Below are 23,403 nucleotides of genomic sequence, written 5' to 3' on the forward strand. Positions count from 1 at the left end.
GAGAAATGATTACTAGTGACAAGCAATGAAAAGCAGCAACAAAAGCAAGGGGCATATGCAACATGGTTGTTGAGTGCTGTTGAACCATAGGTCGTTGGCTGTAGGCTATAGGCTAGTTATTAGTTGGATATCTTTAGTGATATTCAGATGTGCGGACAAAAGTGACATCTTCAACTATATTTCATGTAAAATATTCGAGTATCATTTTTTTTTTCCCGGGATAATGTGTTATTATTTATTTTATTATTCTTATAGTTCCGGCTCAATTTACCAACACGAATTATACTTTTCAAATTGGTCATTCGAGTGATGAACCCATCGTTATATCAGGTGAAATTTTTCACACTGAACAAAGCTTGAACTATCAACCTCAGATCTGGGAGGAGTTAAAAGGAGCCTGGATTCAATATTTTTCTATACTTGCGATATTTGTGTATATCGTCAAACATATACTTGAGTTTTTATTTAGAAAAAGTTACCTGAAAGGCTATATCGTTACATCTTGGCATGAAACATGAAGATATACAAAGAAACTCTGTAAGTCTGTACTATCAGAAGCATGAAGATTAGAGACCAGGAGAACTAACTTCGGTGGTAGAGGTAACATTTCGTGGCTTAAACTACGGCGGCTATGTAGAGTTCGCTACTTTTACTCCCGAACGGCGTACTATAGGGATCTGACCTGAGAAAATTTTTGGTTGAAAATAAGAAAAAATATTCTTATAGTTAGAAAAAAACTTATTGGCAATATTCTGTTTGAAAAAAGGAAAAAAATAGTTTATTATAAACAATAATTGGTTTGTAATAAGAAAAATAAAAGTCTTGTTATAAACAATATTCTGTTTGTTTCATGAAGATGGTGTCTTGTTTGAAACCATAGATGGTTTGCTTCAAGAAAAATACTTCTAAACGTAAACCATATTTCTTCTTGACACAAACCAAATTCTGTTTTTTTATGCAGATGGCGTCTTGTTTCAAACCATAGAATGGTTTTTTTCAAGAAAAATACTGCTAAAAATATGCCACTAGCTTCTTGTTACAAACGGTCGATGGTTTAAAGCAAGATAATTAACTACTTATTTCAAACAACAAAATGTTTAATACAAACGATATATTGATTAAATATTTAAATTAGAAAAAAAAAAAAAACATTAATTGATATTTTTTTTGTAGTACATTGATTAGACAAGTTGACGAAGACGATTTTTTTTTTTTTTTTTTTATAAACTACCGAACCTAACTGCCGCGAGCAGGAACCGAACTAGGGCCTAACCGAATGGGAATCTAACGCGTTGCCGATGCGCCACGGAACCGAACGTGATTCAAGAAGTTTATTTGTTATACATCAATAACGTTTAGGTACAATCAATAAATTACATACAAAACATACATATAATTATCATTTATTTTTTACTATGACAAGAGCGACCCCGCGCTTCCGGCGTGTAGTTGTATATGTTACTGTGTATGTTCGTTTATAACCATTTTATTTTCTTGCCTTTCTTATTTTTAATTTTCATAAACAACTATATTTATTTCAAATGAATAATCAATATTAATTATCGTAATGAATAGAAATATCATCTGATGAAATTATAAAGAATTATTATACCATTTTAGCTCGTCGTTGCTCGATCAAAGTCACTAATCAAAAGCGGTCAAGTGTCTTTTTTATAATAGGAAGGATTCTTTAATTATGAATTTATTTTGAAAATTAGTTTTATTTTCAATACAGTTGAAAAATGATATTTAATTCGAATTTCATCAAGTTTAGATGAACTGACATAATTTAATTTTTTAAGAAATGACTATTTTTGAAAATAAAACTAATTTTTATAATTAATTCATAATTAAAATATCATAGTAAAAAGTAAATGATAATTAAATGTATGTTTTGTATGTAATTTATTGATTGTACCTAAACGTTCTTGATGTATAACAAATAAACTTCTTGAATCACGTTCGGTTCCGTGGCGCATCGGTAACGCGTTAGATTCCCATTCGGTTAGGCCCTAGTTCGATTCCTGCTCGCGGCAGTTAGGTTCAGTAAAAAAAAAATCGTCTTCATCAACTTGTCTAATCAATGTACTACAAAAATAATATCAATTAATTTTTTTTTTTTAAATTTAAATATTTAATCAATATATCGTTTGTATTAAACATTTTGTTGTTTGAAATAAGTAGTTAATTATCTTGCTTTAAACCATCGACCGTTTGTAACAAGAAGCTAGTGGCATATTTTTAGCAGTATTTTTTTTGAAAAAAACCATTTTATGGTTTGAAAAAAGACGCCATCTGCATAAAAAAAACAGAATTTGGTTTGTGTCAAGAAGAAATATGGTTTACGTTTAGAAGTATTCTTCTTGAAGCAAACCATCTATGGTTTCAAACAAGACACCATCTTCATGAAACAAACAGAATATTGTTTATAACAAGACTTTTATTTTTCTTATTACAAACCAATTATTGTTTATAATAAACTATTTTTTTCCCTTTTTCAAACAGAATATTGCCAAGAAGTTTTATTCTAAAAAATAGAAGAAATTTTTCTCAGTGTATGGGCGGGGTTTGACCAGTCACGCACACATTTATTGTGCGCTTATCTGTGAAGCAATATGGCGCATTCCAAACGATTTTACTATAGTATGCTATGGTTAACAAACTATACCATATAAAATTTTCAATGTGATTTCAATCATTTGGAAATAGTTCACTATGCGCCACCAGATGCCATGGTGAATAGGTCAGAACCCTATATGCAGTCGGCCAGCTGGAAGACAGAGATGGGCTGAGGTGAACAAAGATAAAACAACGCGCATTACGTAGTGCGCCGTTCAGGAGTAAAAGTAGTGCTCTCTAGATGGCCGCCGTAGTTATAACAACCCCCACTACCGAAGTTAGTTCTTCTGGTCCCTAGTCAGAAGACACTGTAGTGACTCAGTCATGTACAAAAGAGGGAATGCTAGTAAGGACAGTAGATTCTGTCTAATTTAGTTCTATTTACAAGACATTACAATTCAAGGCTTTTTCTCCGCTAAAGTGACTGTGATATGTGCTATACGAGCAGTCCAATTTACGGGGCAAGTTTTTTACAATTGAAGGATGCAAACTCACAACACGCAAACTTTTGCGTTTTTTCATGGCTGCCGTAATCCTAAACACGGCGCCTCGGTGATTCAATCCTAAATCCACACACTCGATATTTGTAATACTTCTATATTGCTAGCAAGGCTCGATTTTTTCTCCAGAGGCAACAGTGCAGACTATCGTCTTTCTTGTCGTGTATTAACCAAAACGACGGGCGTATCCTAGGTAGAAGTTCTCGGGCTTAAACAACTGTGCCAGGCTTGTGCGAGGGTCGTGTATCAAGCCTTGGGAGCACAGGCTTGACACAAGCTTGTGCCCATTGTTTTCCCCGGCCTCACACGAGCCTTGTTAACACAGGCTTGACACAAGACTGTTCTCGTTGTTTTTAACCGGCCTCACACAGGCCTTAATAATCCAAGCCTGTGCTGTGTTTTGTTTTCGGCTCACACAGGTCAATGTGTCAAGCCTTGTGCCTCACAATGTCTCGTTTGACCAAGCCTCACACGGACTTGACTTGTATATATTCAAAAAAAAATTAATATAGATCTATAAATTGTAAATAGAAATTTTAAATAACAATTATTAGGTTTTGACTATCGTGCCAGGCTTTTACAAGGACTGTGAATTGACTCTCGAATAAATTTATTCATATAAAAAATTTTGACTGACTCTTTCAGTAATACCCCGGTGGTTGACTTGATAGAGCATTGGAGTTTCACGTGAGCGGCCTAGGATCGATCCCGTGTTACGTCGTTTATTTTCGTTCATATAATTATCGTAAATTCAAATTGTATCGCGTAAAAAATAATAATGTTAACTTAATAAATTAATAATAAATTGTTTATTTATATTTTTTTATAAATTTTTTTGCAAGCCGGCGTCAAGTCTGGGAACACAAGACTGTGCCAAGCCTTGAAACACAAGACTGTGTCCAGCCTGGGAACACAAGCCTGTGTCAATCCCGATATACTAGTCCGACACCAGCAAATACATCGTGAACATTCCAGACTTGACACAGGCTTGTGTCTCAGGCCTGACACAGGCCCGAGAGCCGGTTAATCAGGCTTGTCCCAGGTTTGTGCCCGTCGTTACTCCCTACCTGGGATATGACAAAAGTGGGGCACTCGGAAAGCGTCGGAAGTTCACTCACACTATCCCTGGTAGAAAGTTACCGGTAAAATCGACTTATTATCGACATAACGTGTTTAACCTGAAAATTTTTCCCTATGGTTATACATGTTATCTCGATATTAAGTAGGGCCGCCATCTTGATATACTGAACCAAACGAAGGTTTTGGAACATACCCTAGGAGTATTACATATATGGGGTATAGGGTTCTGACCTATTCGCCATGGCATCTGGTGGCGCATAGTGAACTATTTCCAAATGATTGAAATCACATTGAAAATTTTATATGGTATAGTTTGTTAACCATAGCATACTATAGTAAAATCGTTTGGAATGCGCCATATTGCCTCACAGATAAGCTTTTACACAATAAATGTGTGCGTGACTGGTCAAACCCCGCCCATAGGTCAGATCCCTATAGCACTACGTGTATTTTTATGTGGGCTTATTTGCCACAAGGGTCCCTAGATTGAGCCTAGTAAGTATAGTTATGGAACAGTATTGTATTTAGATGATAAATCCGTTTACGTTTCTACGTTATCTGTCGCGTTTTTTCCTTAGAGCCGGTTTTGTAGACCATAGTTACAGTCTTTTGGTATAGTTCAACGTTTCTCATATCTATACTATACTATACCATGTTAACTTAACTATGGACTACAAAACCGACCCTTACCCGTTAAATTAAATTTTCGTTTGATAATTATAATAAATATATTTATGTAATTTATATATTTAAATAAAATGAAAGCTCTTGACAAATGGGTAAGGAATGGATGTGACTTACCAATGATTTCGTTGGCTAAATTAATTCTTTAAAAATTAACTGGTTAGCAACATCCACTCCTCAGCCATTTTTCCTATAGCTTTTAATTCGTTATACGATATTATATAAATGAATAAATAAAAATTGAAAATATCAACTTATTTCAAATTATAAAATAAATCAGTCGGTCGAATCGGTCGGGTCCATATTGAAGATATCATTGTCATAAAATCCACATTTTCACCTTCTTTTACTTAAACGGTCGCTGCGCATGGGAAAAATCTTCAGTTAGGGAAAAAAATAAGCCCACATAAAAATACACGCAGTGCTATACCCCTGTTGTCGATTGTATAAATTTAAACGCGCGTCTAAATAGCTAGAAATTACTTTATTGTTAAATAGGTAACTGGATATTACTCAAAAATTTAGTAATATCTAGTGTGCAAAGCTTGGATTACGGAGGCACCATGTTTGGAATTCCGGCAGCCATATAAAAACGCAAAAGTTTGCGTGTCGTGAGTTGACATCTAATGTTTTTTTTTGCTGCTGATAACGCTTGTAAAATTTTTTTTATATGGAATTGGCATATAAAAGTTTCATAAACGCCACCAGTGAAGGAAAAAACCCCTAAATTGTAATGCCCTGTGAATTGGGCTGCAGGGGGCTAGCGCTTCATGTATTTTTTTGTGAGCTTACATTTTTCACCAGCGACCCAGTGGAAACATACGCAGATACCAAATTTCGTATTTTAGCTCGAGGTAGAATTTACTATCGATAGGTGCGGGCGAGCTCGTATTATCGTAATTAATTGTGTTATTGTAATTTAGTCTATCAAATAAATTAATTATTCCTGGCAAATTTCTCAAGAAAGGATGTGAATCACCTATTAATTTCTAAGGAATGAATGTAGCCGAATAAATTGATAGGTAATCTTTATCTTTTCCTGAGACATTTGCCAGCAGTATTGAATTCAAATTCATCAGTTATTCCGATAGCACCTGGTTCATTCACTATACTTACTAGACTTTTTTGGGGAATCGACTCATTTACGGTGAGAAGCTACAGGCCAAAGAAAATACATCTAGTGCTTGCCCTCTGTGTTACATGCATGGAGGTCTTCATGTAAATCTCCATGGTTATATGGAAAGTCCACACTGAGAAAATTTTTGGTTAAAAATAAGAAAAAATATTCTTGTAGTTAGAAAAAAATGAAAATAGAAAATGAAAATAAAATGAGTCTTTCGAATAGACATTATTATACACTCTCTATTTATTTAGGTAGCATGTTACGTACTGGTATTTCTATATTCAAAATAATTAATTAATAAATAATTTTTGGTAAATTCAAGGGACATGTAGAATATCGAGTAACACATAAATTTTTTCTTTTTTATTTCTTATAATTATTTTTCATTTTTAGTATCATTTACATTTTTTAATATTTTTTATACCTTTTTTTATATTATTTTTTATTTTAATTTTTATTTTCTCAAGCCGTAGTTCAAAGTTACCTTAGCAACTCGATATTTAACATCCGTTGACTTTATCAATCGTTACAAATAATTCTCTAAGTAAAATATCAAATGCTGACTATCATAGGGCAGGTAAAATATAATTGGTTTAAGATGTTTCCACTTTCAATCATCCCTTCTTTAGTTTATAATTTTTATGGGAATTTTTATTTTAGTAATTTAAGGAGCTTCACTCTTGCGACAACTTTTGTTTGGACAATATCTAAATTAAATTTAAATAAATTTTTATAAAATCAAATATAATTAAATAAATAGACCAACGATATGGCACTGCGGTAACGGTTCGAGCTTTGAGACAGGAGGTCTCGAGTTCGATCCCGACCACCGACGCCATGTATCGAGTGGTAGGCGCAAGCCGGCTGTACTGCTCAGGTTTTTCATGGTTTTCCTGGGCTATAATAGGAATCGGGTACAGTTTGAACGCATTACAAAGTCGACATCCATGTCTGTCGCAAAAATGAGTTGTAGGAATTGACGGTTGGAAAATGTTTAAAGAAGGAGAGGCACCGTGCAAGAAACTTCCTAATAAGAAGTATAGCACGTTAAACAATTCATTTTTTTTTATAATTAAATAAATAATAAAATCAATTATACGTTTCTAATAAATAAAATTTTAAAGTAAATTGAAATTAAATAATCGCTGTGATAAAATTATTATTTCTTCCTTTACAAATTGACTGTTCCTAATACTACAAAATAATTGACTGTGACATTTCTCTGGCGTGTTGTTTTTTGTGCTTCAAGTTTATTTTACCGTTTGGATTATTCAAGACTATCAACATCAACAGGCGACCATCCAGATTGACACGCTCTCAACAACAATTGTTTCGGATTATTCTTACATCAAGATACATTTACAATCATACACATTCCCTTCTAACCCGTTACCCTGTAGGGAATATCAAAACAAGAGGATTTTTAATATTAACGTGAAATACCGAGTTGATTTATTCTAATTATTCTATGATTATTTTCATTTTAAATTTTAGATTTACATATTCTTCTTTTTTTTCGTTGTTTCATAGTTTAATTTTAATTTATTAACTTTGTACGTAACAAGCATAATTTGAGAATTAAAAAAAGACCTGGTAACGTGTGTTGGGGCTGATGACCCGCGTTACCTATTGAAAATTGAAAATTCTCAATACTCCGAGCCGTGTTACACGATTTTGTAAATGAAATTATGTCTATAAGTTTTTTTTTCTATCAAATTCATTAAAATTTTTTCATTCTATAATGGCTATTGGTGCAGGACATTAAATTCTAATAAATTGAAAAATGGACAAATAACTTTCAAAATTTATTTAAAAACTTTTTATTTAGTTTTTTGATGAATAACCAATATTTTACTCGCTTCAAAGTGTTTGTTAATATATATACAACGATACCATTAGGAAAAAATAATTAATAAATAAATGTTCACAAATTGCTACAAAAAAATCACGAAAAATGAATTTGAATTTTTTTTTTTCTCGAAAACTATAATTCAAAAAAAAAAAATTTTATATATATTTCTATAGAAAAATATATGGTATCCAAAAGACGCATATTTTAAGGTATACGAAAACACTACGACAATTCTATCAAGAGTATCGAAGTATCCGTTTTTGAGAATCGGCTAAAATTGCCTTAACACCGTCATTAATGCATCCATTTCTGTTGAGGTATTCGTTTTGTCATATAAATTATTTATTACCAACTTTGATAATGCAGGGTTTATTTGAATTCATATGAGAAATATACATATCTATATTATCGACATTTTGATAATATAGAATCTAAACAAAAAAAGAAACACAGTTTTTTTTACAAAAAGGAGCGTCAAGTATTCGAAATCCCCACTAATTATGTGATTATAGTAATTTTATTTTATATTGATATTTATCAATTTTTTACATACAAAAAGATATAATACCAAAATAAGTCAAGAAGGAAATATTTAACGCATATAATTAAGTCTTAATCTTTGACAAAATTTTATACTTGACCCCGCCCGGTTCTTCCCAAATAAAATTTGAAGCCTACACACGTCTCGACAACAGAGTTAATGGTATTTTCCAATTATCCATTATTATATATATACCCTTCACATTTTATCTAGGCTTAGGACTGGCAGCGTACAATCTTGTTACCTTGCCGGCGTGTTTAAAAAAATATATATATACATATATATATATACCTCTATACATATATATATATACTTATTTCGTCAATCAACAATTCAATAATGAATTCGTATGACACAATATGACACGAGCGCCAAATATATATTTTACAGTGTAAAAGGTGGTGTCCACTATGCAATTTTCCCAGATATCACCAAAAAATCTAAATGAATTCAGTTACAATGCTAATAAGCTAAGGGTTTAAACTCACGATAAGCCGAGTTTCGCTTGTAAAGCGCACTGAGCACGCGCAACAAGTTGGGTTGTGTCGAACTTGTAAACATGGCCGTCCTAATTCCCATGAAACTAGTAATATGTCCCCAGCCATCGTGGTTTTTCTAGTAATTTTACGTGTTGCGCATGCTTAGATCACTCAGAATTACGTCAGCCATGTTTACAAGCAAAAGTTAGCTTGTCGTGCGTTTGAGCTCTAAGACATTAATTTAATATAATTCAAATACTTTTCATAGATTTTCAAAAAAATCACACTTGTCACGCTCTATTCTTGTCTTTTTTATATGAAACTACTATAATAAAGTTGCAAGGTTGTGACTGCGCATACATTTATGTTGAAAGTGAACGACTACTAAATTTCAGTAGATCTGCATTAGTGTGAAAGTCTTTAAATTTTATTTGGGAAGAACCGGGCGGGGTCAAGTATAAAATTTTGTCAAAGATTAAGACTTAATTATATGCGTTAAATATTTCCTTCTTGACTTATTTTGGTATTATATCTTTTTGTATGTAAAAAATTAATAAATATCAATATAAAATAAAATTACTATAATCACATAATTAGTGGGGATTTCGAATACTTGACGCTCCTTTTTGTAAAAAAAACTGGGTTTCTTTTTTTGTTTAGATATCACATCTTTTTGTAAAGTCCTTCAATCATTCGATAGAAAAAACTATAATATTAAGAAGTATATAAAATTACTTGGTACAATCCGTATTAATTTTTGTTCGTTCTAAAAAAAAAAATATGTAAGCATTTTTTGCATTACTTCACCAGTTTTTGCTGGCAACGAACAAATTATCAATTTTCATCCAGCTAGTATTTTTACGGAAATAACTGACAAAATAACTAACTTTATACGTAGAACCCAATCAGCGCCAAATTGGCAAATTTAAGAAGCTCGAGGTACAGGACATATTTTGTCCCATTTCCAATGTACGGAGTTGACTCTTCTTCTTTCTAGTCTTCTTGGTAGAACCACAAATGTGAATTTTAGAAGTAGGTATTCCTTTGATTAAGCAAGTATCATTTTTACTTGACCATTTAAATTTATTGATGTAGAGTAGACTTAAAACAATGATATCATTAATTTTGAGGACTTCAATCTTTCTTAGAATTTTCGTTGATCTAAAACAATCGACACATGTACCAACCCCTTCGTGCCACAATGATAGTGATTGATCGATAAGTTTCTTGCAAAGTGGATGTGTTATTTTTATTTGGTATTAAAAGATTTATCATAAATTCGTTTGACAAGGAAACATTTGCATATGAACACGATTCACATTTTTCTAAATACTTTTGTTCGTAGCTACAATTGTAGATTGCTAATGAAAAATGAATAACACCATAGAGCTGTGAAGTCGTAGAGACCGAGCGGAGACTCGATTCGTCAGTGAGCGAGAAAACTTACCGATGAGGGCACTCATTCATGAAGCATAAAGCATTGCAGCAAAAACTTGCGTGTGAACACACAGCTCTAAAATTGAATACACTTGACAACAATAGAAAAATATATAAAATATCGATAATTGATAAAACAATAATAAAAAAATATTAATAAGCCAAAAATAACAAAATATAAAATACACTTTATTTAACATGGAAATATTTCAAAAACAGTTTTTTTTCGAAAATTAAGGGTTTTCTACAATCAAATAACCAATACTTGACATTGAGGTGGTGTGACAAGCTAAAATTTCCGCTTGTTAACATGGCGGCTATAAAAATCACCAAAAAGTAACTAAATTTACTAAATTTATCGCGAATCCGTGATTTTAGAACAAGCTTGGTGGTGTCAAGCTTGTTCTGCAGTCACGGAGAGACACCACGGATTTGCAGTCAATTCAGTAAATAGTAGTTAATTCAGTGATAATTTAGTGAATTTAATTACTTTTTGGTTATTTTTATAGCTGCCATGTTTATAAGCGGAAATTTTAGCTTGTCGTGAGTTCGCACCCTTACTTTGATTATTATTGTCAGGATCTTTAACACCTGTAACATCCATCATAGATGGACATACAGTGGTTTTGAATTTTTTAAAGTTGCAGTTGCAGATGTATTGTCTTTTGGTGTTGGAATTACCAAAACTCTGCTTTTCGTATCATTTATTATAAAGGTGCAGCCTTTTTAGTTTTAACTCTACCCTTCCAATCCATGAAATCTGTATAAATAATATATTTTACAATGAATAAATATAATTTATATTAGAAAATATCACACTAATTATTATTAATGAAATGAATAAATGAACAAATAACATTGTAATCACTATCATCATTAAGAAAAGCGAATTCTTCCATCTTCACTGGATAATGATGCTTGTTTCAAATGTGTTTTCTCAGTTTTAAATAAGTATACTTATATATATTCACAGATTCATCACAACCTACGAATGGACAATTTATAGTTTGATACTCTGAGACTTGATGACAATGTGAATAGTGATAATACAAGTTTGTTTTATTTGCATATTCTTCATCACAGTATACACAAGTTTCGTTTTCAGTTATTGTCTTAACCAGCTCAATTTTATGAATTCAACTTGTATAAGCATGAAGACTTCTTTTTCCACTAAAAATTTTATTGCACTGGTTACATTTAATTTCATTCTTTTCTTTTATTGTTTTTCATTTGTAAATGTAAATGAATTGTCACCAAAATATCACACAATTGCACACAATACAAATTTATAAAATTTACTTAATTACTATATGCATCAATCTATATTGATATTATTTATTTATTGTATTATTATAATATTAATTACCTTGACAATTAATATCCAAATTCAAATCAAATAAATATATAATTATGAATATTTTTTATATAATAACATAATAATATATATATATTCCCAAAAGCACAATAAATACGAAAAGATATATAAACAAAAGGTTACGTTCATCAGGAAACGTATGTTGTATATATTAGCATAATTAGCATGACAGGATTTGCAGATATGTGAAGTTAGCACATACATTATAGCACAATCAAACCGGACTATATCAGGAGTTACGTGCGAATTATATGCGTTTTTTGTGCGGAATCCGCAAGTTTTGTGCGTTTTTTTTTTGTTTTTTATAGTCTGGTTTGATTGTGCTATAAATGTATGCGCTAACTTTACAGACCTGGGATTCGCGCCTATATCCCAACAACATATGGCGCACGCACCATCGATGCGATATTAAATACTATACTGACATATATAAAGGATTTTTTACACCATCTAAATTTGTTAGTTTTTTTGCTCTATAGACAGATGCTTTTAGCAGCTGATTTTGATATTGAAAAATAAATCCTTTCGTAAATAATTTCGTAAATAAAAATATTTTATATTTCTATTTACATATCCTGTAAAAAAAAAAACTCATTAAACTTGACGGAAAGAAAAATAAACAATAACAACATGAGACTTGGGAACATAGGTTGAAGTATCATTATTTGATTCGCGCCATCGATGCGATATTGAATACTATACTGACATATATAAAGGTTTTTTCACACCATCTAAATATGTTAGCTTTCTTGCTCTATAGACCGATGCTTCTGGCAGCTGATTTAGATAATCGAAAATAAATCCTTTCGTAAATAAAAATATTTTATATTTTTGTTTACACATGATGTAAAAAAAAAAACTCATTAAACTTAATGGAAAAAAAAATAAACAATAACATGTGACTTGGGAACATAGCTTAAAGTATCATTATTTAATTTGCGCCATCGATGCGATATTGGATACTGTGGTAAGAAAAACGCAATTTCTAAAAATGATTTTAAAGTTTAAAAAAAAGGTATACATCTCAAAAATCTGTTTTTATTTTTATTAAAAAGATTCAATTAATTTATAAGATGATCAGAAGACAGAATATTTTTCACATCAATCAAATAATATATTCCAAAAGGCACAAGAAACAAAGGCACGATAAAGACAAAAGGATCTATAAACAAAAGGTTACGTTTATCAGCAAGCATGTGTATGTTGTATATTAGTACATTAGCACACCTGATGAGCAGGATTCGCGCCCATATCCCAACGGCATATGGCGGAGGCACCATCGCTGCGATATTGAATACTGTAGCACCAACGATGCGATACTGAATACTGTATATGATATAAATAAAGGTTCTTTCACACCATTCTACTATTATTGCTCAATTTTTATTTTATAAGGTTGTGAATTGCTCTGGACTTGGCAGCCATAATGCTTTGATCTGATTTTGGTTTTATAATGTTTGTCAGAGTGCGGTAAGGTTTTATAAGAATTTCAAGAAAAGCGCAATTTCTGAAAATGATTTTGAAGTTTAAAAGAAAAGTATACTTCTAAAAAATCTGTTTTTTTTTTTATAAAAAAGTGTGATATTGATTTAATAAAATGATCAGAAGACATAATATATTTATCTGATTAATCATATTTTAAAATAATTTCCCGAGGAATTGGAGGGTTAGGGTTAGCTTTGTGTCGATAATATATAGGCACGGTAGTTAAATCTCTTTACTCCCACTTTTTTTTTTTTCTCATACTTGACGCGAGGCACTACCGTGCCTCTTGATTTTTTTATTTTATTAGTGGGGGCGATTGTAAAGAGAGTGGGGCAAAAAAAGGAGTGGGGTTAGATAGTATATAAGATCGTGCAGAAATAACGAGTTAGATAACCAGTTAGGAGAAGTTCCGACAAGTTTTAACAAGTTTAAAATGTTTGAAATGCGTGCAGCAAGTGTGTGCAAGAGCTTATAAAATAAGTATACGTACAAGGATAATCAAATCATTCTTATTGATTGATGAGTTCACTTATCAGATTTAACACTAATTATTTAATTATTTATTTGATTATTCAAAAGATGAATAAAAACCTGACACGTATACAAAATGAATCGAGACAAACAAGAAAAGTTATTAATTCATCAAAACCAACTAAAAATCAAGAGGTTAATGAACTTCAACTTACAATAGAGAGTGTAAAAATAATATAATATAATATCTTTAATTTTATATAAAATGAAATAAAAATATATACTTTTCAATAATGTCATTTTAGATTCAAAAGTTAACTCAAACTCTTCTTGACGCATCAGATGATTTATTAAAATTGCAGGCTGCTGAAAATGGTATGTCGTTGAAGTTCACAATATTTCCAGTTTGCCCATTCAAATTACATTATATAAGTAAATTGGATTATGTTTTAGTCATGCTCCAAGAGAAAAATACATATGAGTTCAAACTTGAACAAAAAAATGAAGAAGAAAGGGTAAAAGAAGAGGTTTTTATTGATGATGAATATAATGATAAAGAAAAACTTACAATTCTAAAGGCAAACTTATCAAAATCTGTTGAATTTGATTTAAATTTTGAATAGAAACAAAAAAATTTGTATTTATGGTGAATTGACCATAGCAACTTATGATTGCAACTTCAGTGCTGTTATCCATCAATATAAATTACATTTCATATTTATTTATAGTTAGAAGTCATTTAACAGTGAAACACGACGAGCGTTGACGTGTTTGGTCATCGATTAACAAAAAGTAAGGCTAAGAATGGTTTTGTTAGACCTCCTGGACCACCAGGTGAAGAATTTATGACAACGGAAGATAGAGAGTTTAACCTTCAAAATAAAAGGCTATGTAATATAGGTTATCCTAAGGAAATCAACGATGCTGCTTACATTACAATCGTTCATGATATAATTCAAAAAGAAAAAAGAACAATTAATCAAGCAATTACAGCATTACAAAAAAGTAATGAGAATCATCAGATAATAATCAATACATTACACTGCAATGCTCTTGAACATGAAAAAAATCAAATGATTAATCATTAAAAAGTTGAAGATCTTACTATGGGAAATGTGGAACTTATTCAAAATTTAGATTCACGTTTAGTGGAGTTGGAAAAAACTGGTTTTAATATATTAGATACAATAAAAAAATTAGAAGTTGTTCAAATTGAATAAAGAGGGCATGCAAATCAGTGGATAAGGGAGAGGATAATCAGAAAATTTATATGCCTTTAACTATTTTTCTTTAGTTCTTCTTGATTGCTGATGTTGTAAGTGCATAAGAAAAAAATAAAAAAATGTCATTATTCGTTGATTTTCAAGGTTTTGAAAAAGCAACAGGTTTATTTGTAATTAAAGAATTAGCAATTCAACTAATCAATCCTACTGGAGTAGAGTGAGTGAAATAGTTTTTAAATCATCATGTTCAAAAAATCACTTACTTGAAGATTATCAACGATCAATTACACAATCTGAAAAAAATTATCATGGAATACCATGGGAGAGTGGTGATGAGATTTTTAATGAAGCAAACAACATTTTAATAGAAAAATTAAGTGAAAAAATTGAATATATTTTTGTGGAAGGACTAGATAGAAAAAATTGGTTATTATCAATACTTCAAGATAAAGCAGTAACAATAATTAACTTAGATAATTTTGGTTTTACATATTCTTCAATCACAAGCACTTATTAAACATTTATTGAAACATCCATTGTGTAAAAACTATATATGTGCAATGTGCATATGAAAACGTGCAACGTTATAAAAATTGGTTTATCGAAGATTTTTCGCTTCGTCAAAATGTTTGTAAATCTATAATATTATTTTGTGCCGTTGATAATCTATTTAACCTATCAACAAAAGATATTGGTAAATTAATGGCATTAATAAAATTTGCGCCATCAGAAATTAATAGAGTTTGGGATAAATTATCTGAAAAGCAAAAAAAAAATCAAATAGTTGCAGGTTGAAAAAGGTGTAAGGAACATTCAACGGAAGAATTTGGAGATATAACAGTAATTTTTTTTTTATACCTACCCAGGGAAAAATCATCAGATCAAATCGAATCGGACTAGATCGAATCAGATCAGATTTGATCTGGCATATTCCAGATCAAGCCAGATAAGGATTATTGGACAATTTCAGATCTGACTTGATCTGGCTTGATATGGATCGAAATTTATTAATTTAATAAAAATAATTTCAAATTATAATTTGTTTTTTTTTCTTATAGTTTTAATGAAATATAATTGAGAATTCTATATTTTTACGATAAATATTTGACATCACTCGGACTTGAACTCAATACTTCATGTGTGAAATTCCAGAGCCTTACCTACTTAAGCACGGCAGTGATTATAAAACGTAAGAAAAATTTGTCTTCTTAAAAATTCATTCGCCCGTGATCTAGTTTGATCTTAGTGCAGATCAAGTTTGATCTAGTCAAATCTGGTCCGATAAGATTTGATCTGAAACCAGATCAAGTTTGATCTGTACCCAGATCTGTTCAGATCAAATTTGATCTGATTATATTAAATCTTATCTGATTAAATTTGATCTGATTTGATCTGACGATTTTGCCCTGGGTATGTAAAAGTTTGTGATAAATGTAAAAATAATAATAGGAATAAACAAGATTTTAGTTCTAAATCTTTATTGTCTTATTATTTTTATTTTAAATTAAAAAGTAAAATATAAAACTTGAACATGTTTGAACATGATCAAAAGTATACAATGATATATTCTAAATTTATTGAAATAAAATATTTGCAAGTTTGTATGGAAAACAGGTTTGAACATATCACAACGTGATGGAACCCTTCAACAGCTAACGAGATATCGCTATTCTTTTATTGGATATTTTTTCAAAATCTGGAAGACAGAAGTTAATATTATAATCTCTTAATCTCTTTTTCCCAAATTTTATGAAAGAATTCTTTCTTAAAATCCTAAAGACATATGTTAATCTTTTAATCTCTTTTCTTGGAATATTATAAACTTGTTATCCCTTCCATCGTTGATCCCTCGAAATGAAAACCTGTTTAACTTTCCTTTCTCTAAAAGTTTTGACGAATAAAAATTCTTTATGAGAAGAAAAGTGGCTAAATTTTTAGAAAAGGGAAGTTTTTAGATCTGGTGGGAGGAACATTTTCAGTATATATAGAGGTGTAAAAGACTTTTCTAACATAGTCAAAATTTGAACGTTTGCAACACTTGATTTTATGGTTAGAATAAAATGTAAGTATTAAAAATTTGGATTCGAATATTATTTGCTTTTGTTAGTATTTTGCTTATTTTAAAATTTTTTATAAAGATAAAATGGGAAAAAGCAGAAGAATATTTATCAATTAAGAAACTATAAAATGGAAAAGTTTACAAAGTGACGAAAGTGCGTCAAGTGGATACGAAATATGGATTAGGAGTGACAGTTGAATTAAATAAAGTTGTTCAAGTTTTTCTTCCATCAAGACTCGTTGAACATTTTGAAACTGAAAAAAAAGACTATGAGGAATTTTCGGAAGCAGTCGAGAAAGGAATTCTATGGATGTCTGTTTCAGGAGATAATAATAAATGTGTGAAATTTGATAAAAATTTCAAAAAAAAGAATAATAAAAGAGTTGTTGAAGATTATGATGAAGAAGAAATTATAGATCATCTTGATTTTTATGAATAAAAAAATATGTTTTCAATTTTTTTGTTGTGTTTTTTTATTTTATCTGTTCTTTTCATTACATTTTAAATTACTCATTAATTCAATTTTCTAATAATACCACTGATTGGTTTATATTCTAATATATGATCATGAATTATTAAACAATATGCTGATGTATCCGCTAGAAAGTTTTCTTTTGATTTAAATTCTAAATGTACATCAACTCGTCCGCTTTTTAACATTTCATTTTGTCTGCTACAATCAATTACAACAAAAGGAAGTTTTGATTTGACTATTTCTTTTGAAATTAAAAATTGTTGATGATTTCCATAGTATGATCCACTGAAATTCGCATACATTTTATATAATAATACAAACTGATTCTTATGTATATCAAGATTCAAATTTGCGTAGGGATAAATTTGGGAATTCAAATACAATTTAACATCACTAATATTACAGTAATCAAAGTGGTTAGCATTTTCATTCCAACCATTTTTTCTGTTTGTATGAAAAATGAGGATAACATATCGAGGTTTTTCTAATTGAGATGCAGTTTTAATTGTCCAAATATGTTTATTGGTCCTTAGTAAAAGTGGATATTCATATAATTCCCACGAACGAAATCCCCTTGAGATCAGTGGATCTTTTTGAATAAATTTTATCATTTCACTTTTTTGTGTGTTGGATAACATGAGCCACTCAATTTTTGTGATGTTTATATCAATTTGTTCTTCCACAGGAATTGTAGCATCATTTGGTATTATTGAATTGATATCATTAAGTGAACGTATGAGAATAATTTCAAGTTTAGCATTCACAATAATTTCTTTATAATCTTCAGCAAATCCAAGAATCATTTTTAATGGGATACACACATCAAACTAACCATTATTATTCGTCAATTCTACATTCTCATCAATACTCATCCACCCGGCATTTTCCAAGTTAGTTGACGAAATTATAGAAAGATAATTTTTTATTGTACTCGTAACACCAACATTTTTCGATTTATCAACTTCTAAACCGTCAATATCATATCGAATTTCATCAAACATATGACACATTGCATTGTGTACTAATTTAACTTTTGTTGGAGCTGTTTGATTATTTTTTTTACTTATTTTACCACTTCTATGTAAAAAACATTTTGATGGAAGAATAAATAAATCTTGATTTTGAATAGTGATTCTTATTACATCACTATTATTAAAACTTGAAGATCAATAAGGTTGATGAGCGTGAATTTCATAATGTGAAATACTTTCATCAAACTGAACCGGCGAATTGATTGCTAATACACTTTCATCAACCATTTTTACTTATATGAAGAGTTAAAACAAGAAATGTTTACCCAATCAAATTTCCACTTCCAATTCCAAAGTTTTTTACTTTTAATCCAAGACTCTTTAGGAATTTGTTATTCTGAGATGTTAACTCCTTCGATGATGAATGGCCTGCATAACTCCTAGAAAAATTATCTAGAATATACTCATTAGAAGCGTCTTAATTTGTACCATTTTGCACCGCAATTGTTTTGATTTGTACCTTAAAATTAAAAAGTGGAGAAAGGGTTAAAACCGATTTTTTTTCTAGATGACTCAGGGGGAAAAGAAATTGCTACAGACGCAGAATAATTTGTACTAAAGCTCTGAATTTGTACCTCAAAAATAACAACAAAAAAAAAAATTATTTACTCCAAAACTTTAATTAACAATTAAATATCTGCTTTAATTATTGAGGTACACATTCCGTTCTAGCTCACGTTCTACTCTTTAAAATAAAAAATAAATTATTTAAAAATATTTTTGAGGCACCATGCAATCGTTAATGAAAATTTTTATTCAACAATTGCATGGTGCCTTTAAAAATCAATATTTTCAAATAATTTTTTTTTTGTTTTAAAGAGCAGACGTTAAGCTAATTTGTACCTCAATAATAATAATAAAAAAACATGTTACTCCAAAATTTCAATTTACAATATGTTACGTACCAGGTTGATTTAATTAAATTAGTCTATGAAATAACAAAAGAAAAGAAGAATATTTAACTTGAAAAATAATAATATAATTTATTAGGACTAATTTAATTCAATCAACTTGATATTTAACGTTTTTTGTAAAATCCTCGTATTTTGTTATTCCCTACAGGGTAACGGGTTAGGAGGGAATGTGTAAATTTTGTAAATTCTACCTTGTTGTTGTTGGTTATCCAAAAATAATTTATAGAGAGCGTGTCAATCCGGATGGTCGCCTGATGATGTTGAAAATTTTCGAATAATCCAATAGGTAACACAACTCGTAGCACAGAAAACAACACCCCGGAGAAATTCACAGTCAATGTTAGGATTTAGGAAGGGTATATTTTGTAGGAATAATTATTTTACACAGTTATTTAATTAAATTTTTTTATGCACTGATAATATTATTTGTTTATTATTAACTTCTTCAAAGGATTAAATTAATTTTGTTTAAATTCTTATCAATTTAAAATGATCAATAATTTAAAATATATTTATGAAATTTTATTAGGTATTTGTTTCGAATTAAATTGAATTAAAATTTTAATTAGATGTTGTTCAGATTAAAGTCATCGCGAGAGTGACGCTCCTTAAACTTAAAAATAAAATTATCCCCATAAAATTTAATTATTAGGTAGGGATGAAAAGTGGTGCCATTTCTTGCACCAATGAAATACAATGGTTCCCATAGTAGTCAGCATATTGTAATTGTTTAAACATTTAATAAATAATAATTTAGCAACTTCAACGGATGTGGCGTCTCGCGTTGCAGAGGTGACTTTGAAAACTGCTTACCAACATTTATATAAAAAATTATAAAAATAAATTGTTTTATAAAAAATGCAAAATATGGATTTTTATTCCGTGTAAAAATAAAAATAAATAATTTATTATTAAAAAGAAAAATTTTATTGCTTGCTCGACATCTATTGAATTTGTTAATTTATTATTTATTATTGATTATTAATTATTATTTATACCAAGACGTAACAAACACTTTGTTATTATTATTGAAAGTACAAAATTAGCCCACGTTCTGCTCTTTAAAATAAAGTGAAAATTATTCCAAATTATTGATTTTTAAAGGCGCCATGCAATTGTTAATCAAACATTTTTATTAACAATTGCATGGTGCCTCGAAAATTCAATATTTTAAAATAATTTATTTTTTATTTTAAAGAGCAAAAGTGAGCTAACTTGTACCGTCAAGCCTTGAAAGAAATATTTCTCCGCCATTACTTCGGCTTTCTTCGGCATCACTCCTTTTTTAAAAAATAAAAAAAAAAAAATTAGGCGCTTTTTATTATAATATTATTAACATGTATCGCAAGCGTTATCGTGAAAAAGCGCCTAATTTTTTTTTTTTTTTTATCCAGCAAATTATTCAACTTTATACTTTAAAATTTTGCTATTTTTTTTTATATTTCACTTCTCTTGATTATTAAAGCTATGATAAAAAAATAAACAGCTCATCTAAAATTGAGGCTTCCAGGGACATCAATTTAAAATTTATGTTTTGTTTGTATTGATGAATTTTCTAATAGAGTTAACGTGAATGTATCGTACATGATGAAAGTTAATTTTATACTGAAAAAATCAAATGAATCAGTTTTTATATCATCCCTAATAAAAATTGAAGACATAAATATCCACAGTTGTAAGTATTCCAATATTGAAAACTATATCTGACAAGATTTGAAGTAGGTTGTAGATTTCTAAAACTATTGAAATAAATTGCAGTATCCAAGTTCATTTTTTTATATGCAACCCAGTGTGTACCATTATTCTCTTTATCATCTAGATTAACAATTCTACATTTAACACGCCATGGTCTTTTTTTAGGCATTCTATTACGCATGAATATTCTACGAAATATAGGTATCTTTAATTGGACTGCACATTCCATTATATCATTATCAGATAAAGCATTATGTGGTAGCATCTTCAAAAGTTTTTTAGATTCAAATGTAAACCCATTACTTTTTTATAAGGTGTTAGATATAATCTTTTCCCAATCGCTATTGACTCAATCATTTTATTATGACGAATACTTTCAGCTAACTGTTTGTTTGATGCGTTAGCACTATTAACAGCTTTAACAATCCCAGATGCTCCACCAACTAAACCACCTAATGCTGAAACAGCTGACAGTATGGGTATCAAAAGCGGTAAAGCACCACTTACTTTTTCAAGAGATGAAGTTAGTGGTCAAATTCTCGGGATTATAACTTTCGATTTTCCGCCATTACTTTTCACTGCTGCTCTAGCTCCTTTTCATGCATATTTAATTGATGATGATCATCTGTTCAAAGATTTCATAGCTTTCTCCGCTGCTTGAACATTTTTATTGAATGAAACTTTCTTAATTTTTTTACTTCCTGTTTTTCTTTTCGAACACTTTTTCCTTTTTACACAAGATCCTTTTTTAGTTGATGGTTTTCTCTTTCTCAGTGAAAAACCTATTTCAAAAATTCTTTTTGTCGCTTCTGTCGCTAATATATCATCAGCTTCATTTCTCAAATTTATGTTGTTTTCATTTTAAGTGTAAGCAATATCGTATCTTTTGCAAGCAGCATCCAACAAATTGATTCCAGGATCACCTCTAGCTAATCTTTTTTCCAACTTCGTACCAGGTTCACAATATGAATATCTCAGAAGATGTCATTCAAATGGCAGTTTATTTATCAATTGGTTTGAAATACCACCCCTAGACTTTTTCTTTTCCTTTTGAAATGTATGTTCTATCATCATCAAATTGAAACTGATGAAAATAGTATAAAACAGCTGAATATATAACTTTTAGTCAGTTCAAAATACAATCGAGTTTAAGACGCAACAAAAGAAATTACCAGTCAAAAATTTTGATATATTAACAATGAAAAAAGGTAAAGGAATGACAAAAAGTCATGGAGATTTGCTACCAAATACAATTAGAGGTTTTTGTTGGTCCATCAAATTATGGGAAAACTAATGCTCTTTTGAATCTTATTACTGATCCAAATAGATTACGACTTTTAAATATTTATGTCTATTTAAAATCGTTGAATCAACCAAAATATCAATTTTTAGAAGAATCGATAAAGCCTATAAAGGGTATGAATTGTTTACCATTTTCTGATAATGAACAAGTTGTTTCTGCAGATGATGCAAAACCAAATTATTCTATCTTCATATTTGATGATGTAGCAACTAAAAAGCAAGATAACATTAAGGCATATTTTTGTATGGGTTGACATAAAAAAGTTGACAACTTCTATCTATGTCAATCATATGCTCGTATACCAAAACATCTCAATCGTGACTACTTTTTAGCTTTGTTTGAACAAGATGAGACGAATCTTAAGCATGTTTATAACGATAATGTTAACACTGATATGACTTATGAAAGCTTCAGAGAAATGATAATTATGGTTTTCTTACTATTGATAAAGATTGTGAATTAGACAATGGACGTTATCGAAAGAATTTTGATTGTTTTATTTTGTAAAAAAAAATTAAATACATAATCTTCAGTTAATTGTTGAATCTCATGTGAACAACATGTCATTAAGTAAGAAAAATTATGGCTGAGGTGAATTCACTCAGTGAAATAGAAAAAGTGCAAGATGTAATTACAAAAAAACATAAACTATAGTTTAATGAAAAATTTAAAAATAAATTAATTATTCATAAATATATTGAAATTAGAAAAAGATAATACCCAGATAACCACAACTGGTAGGACGATATGCTACCGGTAATCTACTGGTATCTTACCGGTAACTACTACTGGTAGATAACTGGTAGCTCCTACCAGTAATTTCCAACCAGTATATTACTGGAACCAACCAGTATATTTCGAATTTTTGTTTTGATTTTTTTCGTATCTGTTTTTTTTGAACTCTACAACTTTTCTAAATTTCATTTTTCAATTGAAGCCATATTTTTTTAGAAAATTCCATTAACAGATGAAATCAGGCCGAGAAAAAAAAAATTGATTTTAATCAAAAATTTTTCAAATAAAAAGTGTTTTGATGTGTAAAACTTTTTAGCACAAG

The 23,403-nt window shown here is 30.0% G+C and overlaps 1 protein-coding gene across 4 annotated transcripts in view; it reads left to right on the forward strand.

Moving 5' to 3' along the window:
* LOC122857548 (transmembrane protein 231-like) overlaps positions 1-23,403 on the forward strand; it is a 103,978-nt gene that overhangs the window by 29,880 nt on the left and 50,695 nt on the right. For 3 of the 4 annotated variants that reach the window (XR_006374213.1, XR_006374214.1, XM_044159799.1), the window contains exon 4: positions 256-537. Coding sequence is in view for 2 of the 4 variants with exons in the window: in XM_044159799.1 (XP_044015734.1) it covers positions 256-518 (263 nt within the window). In the remaining 2 variants the exon portion in view is untranslated. Of the gene's footprint in view, positions 1-255; positions 538-6,766; positions 7,063-23,403 lie in introns of those variants that run through there. The other variant, XM_044159798.1, reaches the window with a different exon arrangement.

This window comes from Aphidius gifuensis, linkage group LG5 (assembly GCF_014905175.1).
Source record: "Aphidius gifuensis isolate YNYX2018 linkage group LG5, ASM1490517v1, whole genome shotgun sequence".
NCBI lineage: Eukaryota > Metazoa > Arthropoda > Insecta > Hymenoptera > Braconidae > Aphidius > Aphidius gifuensis.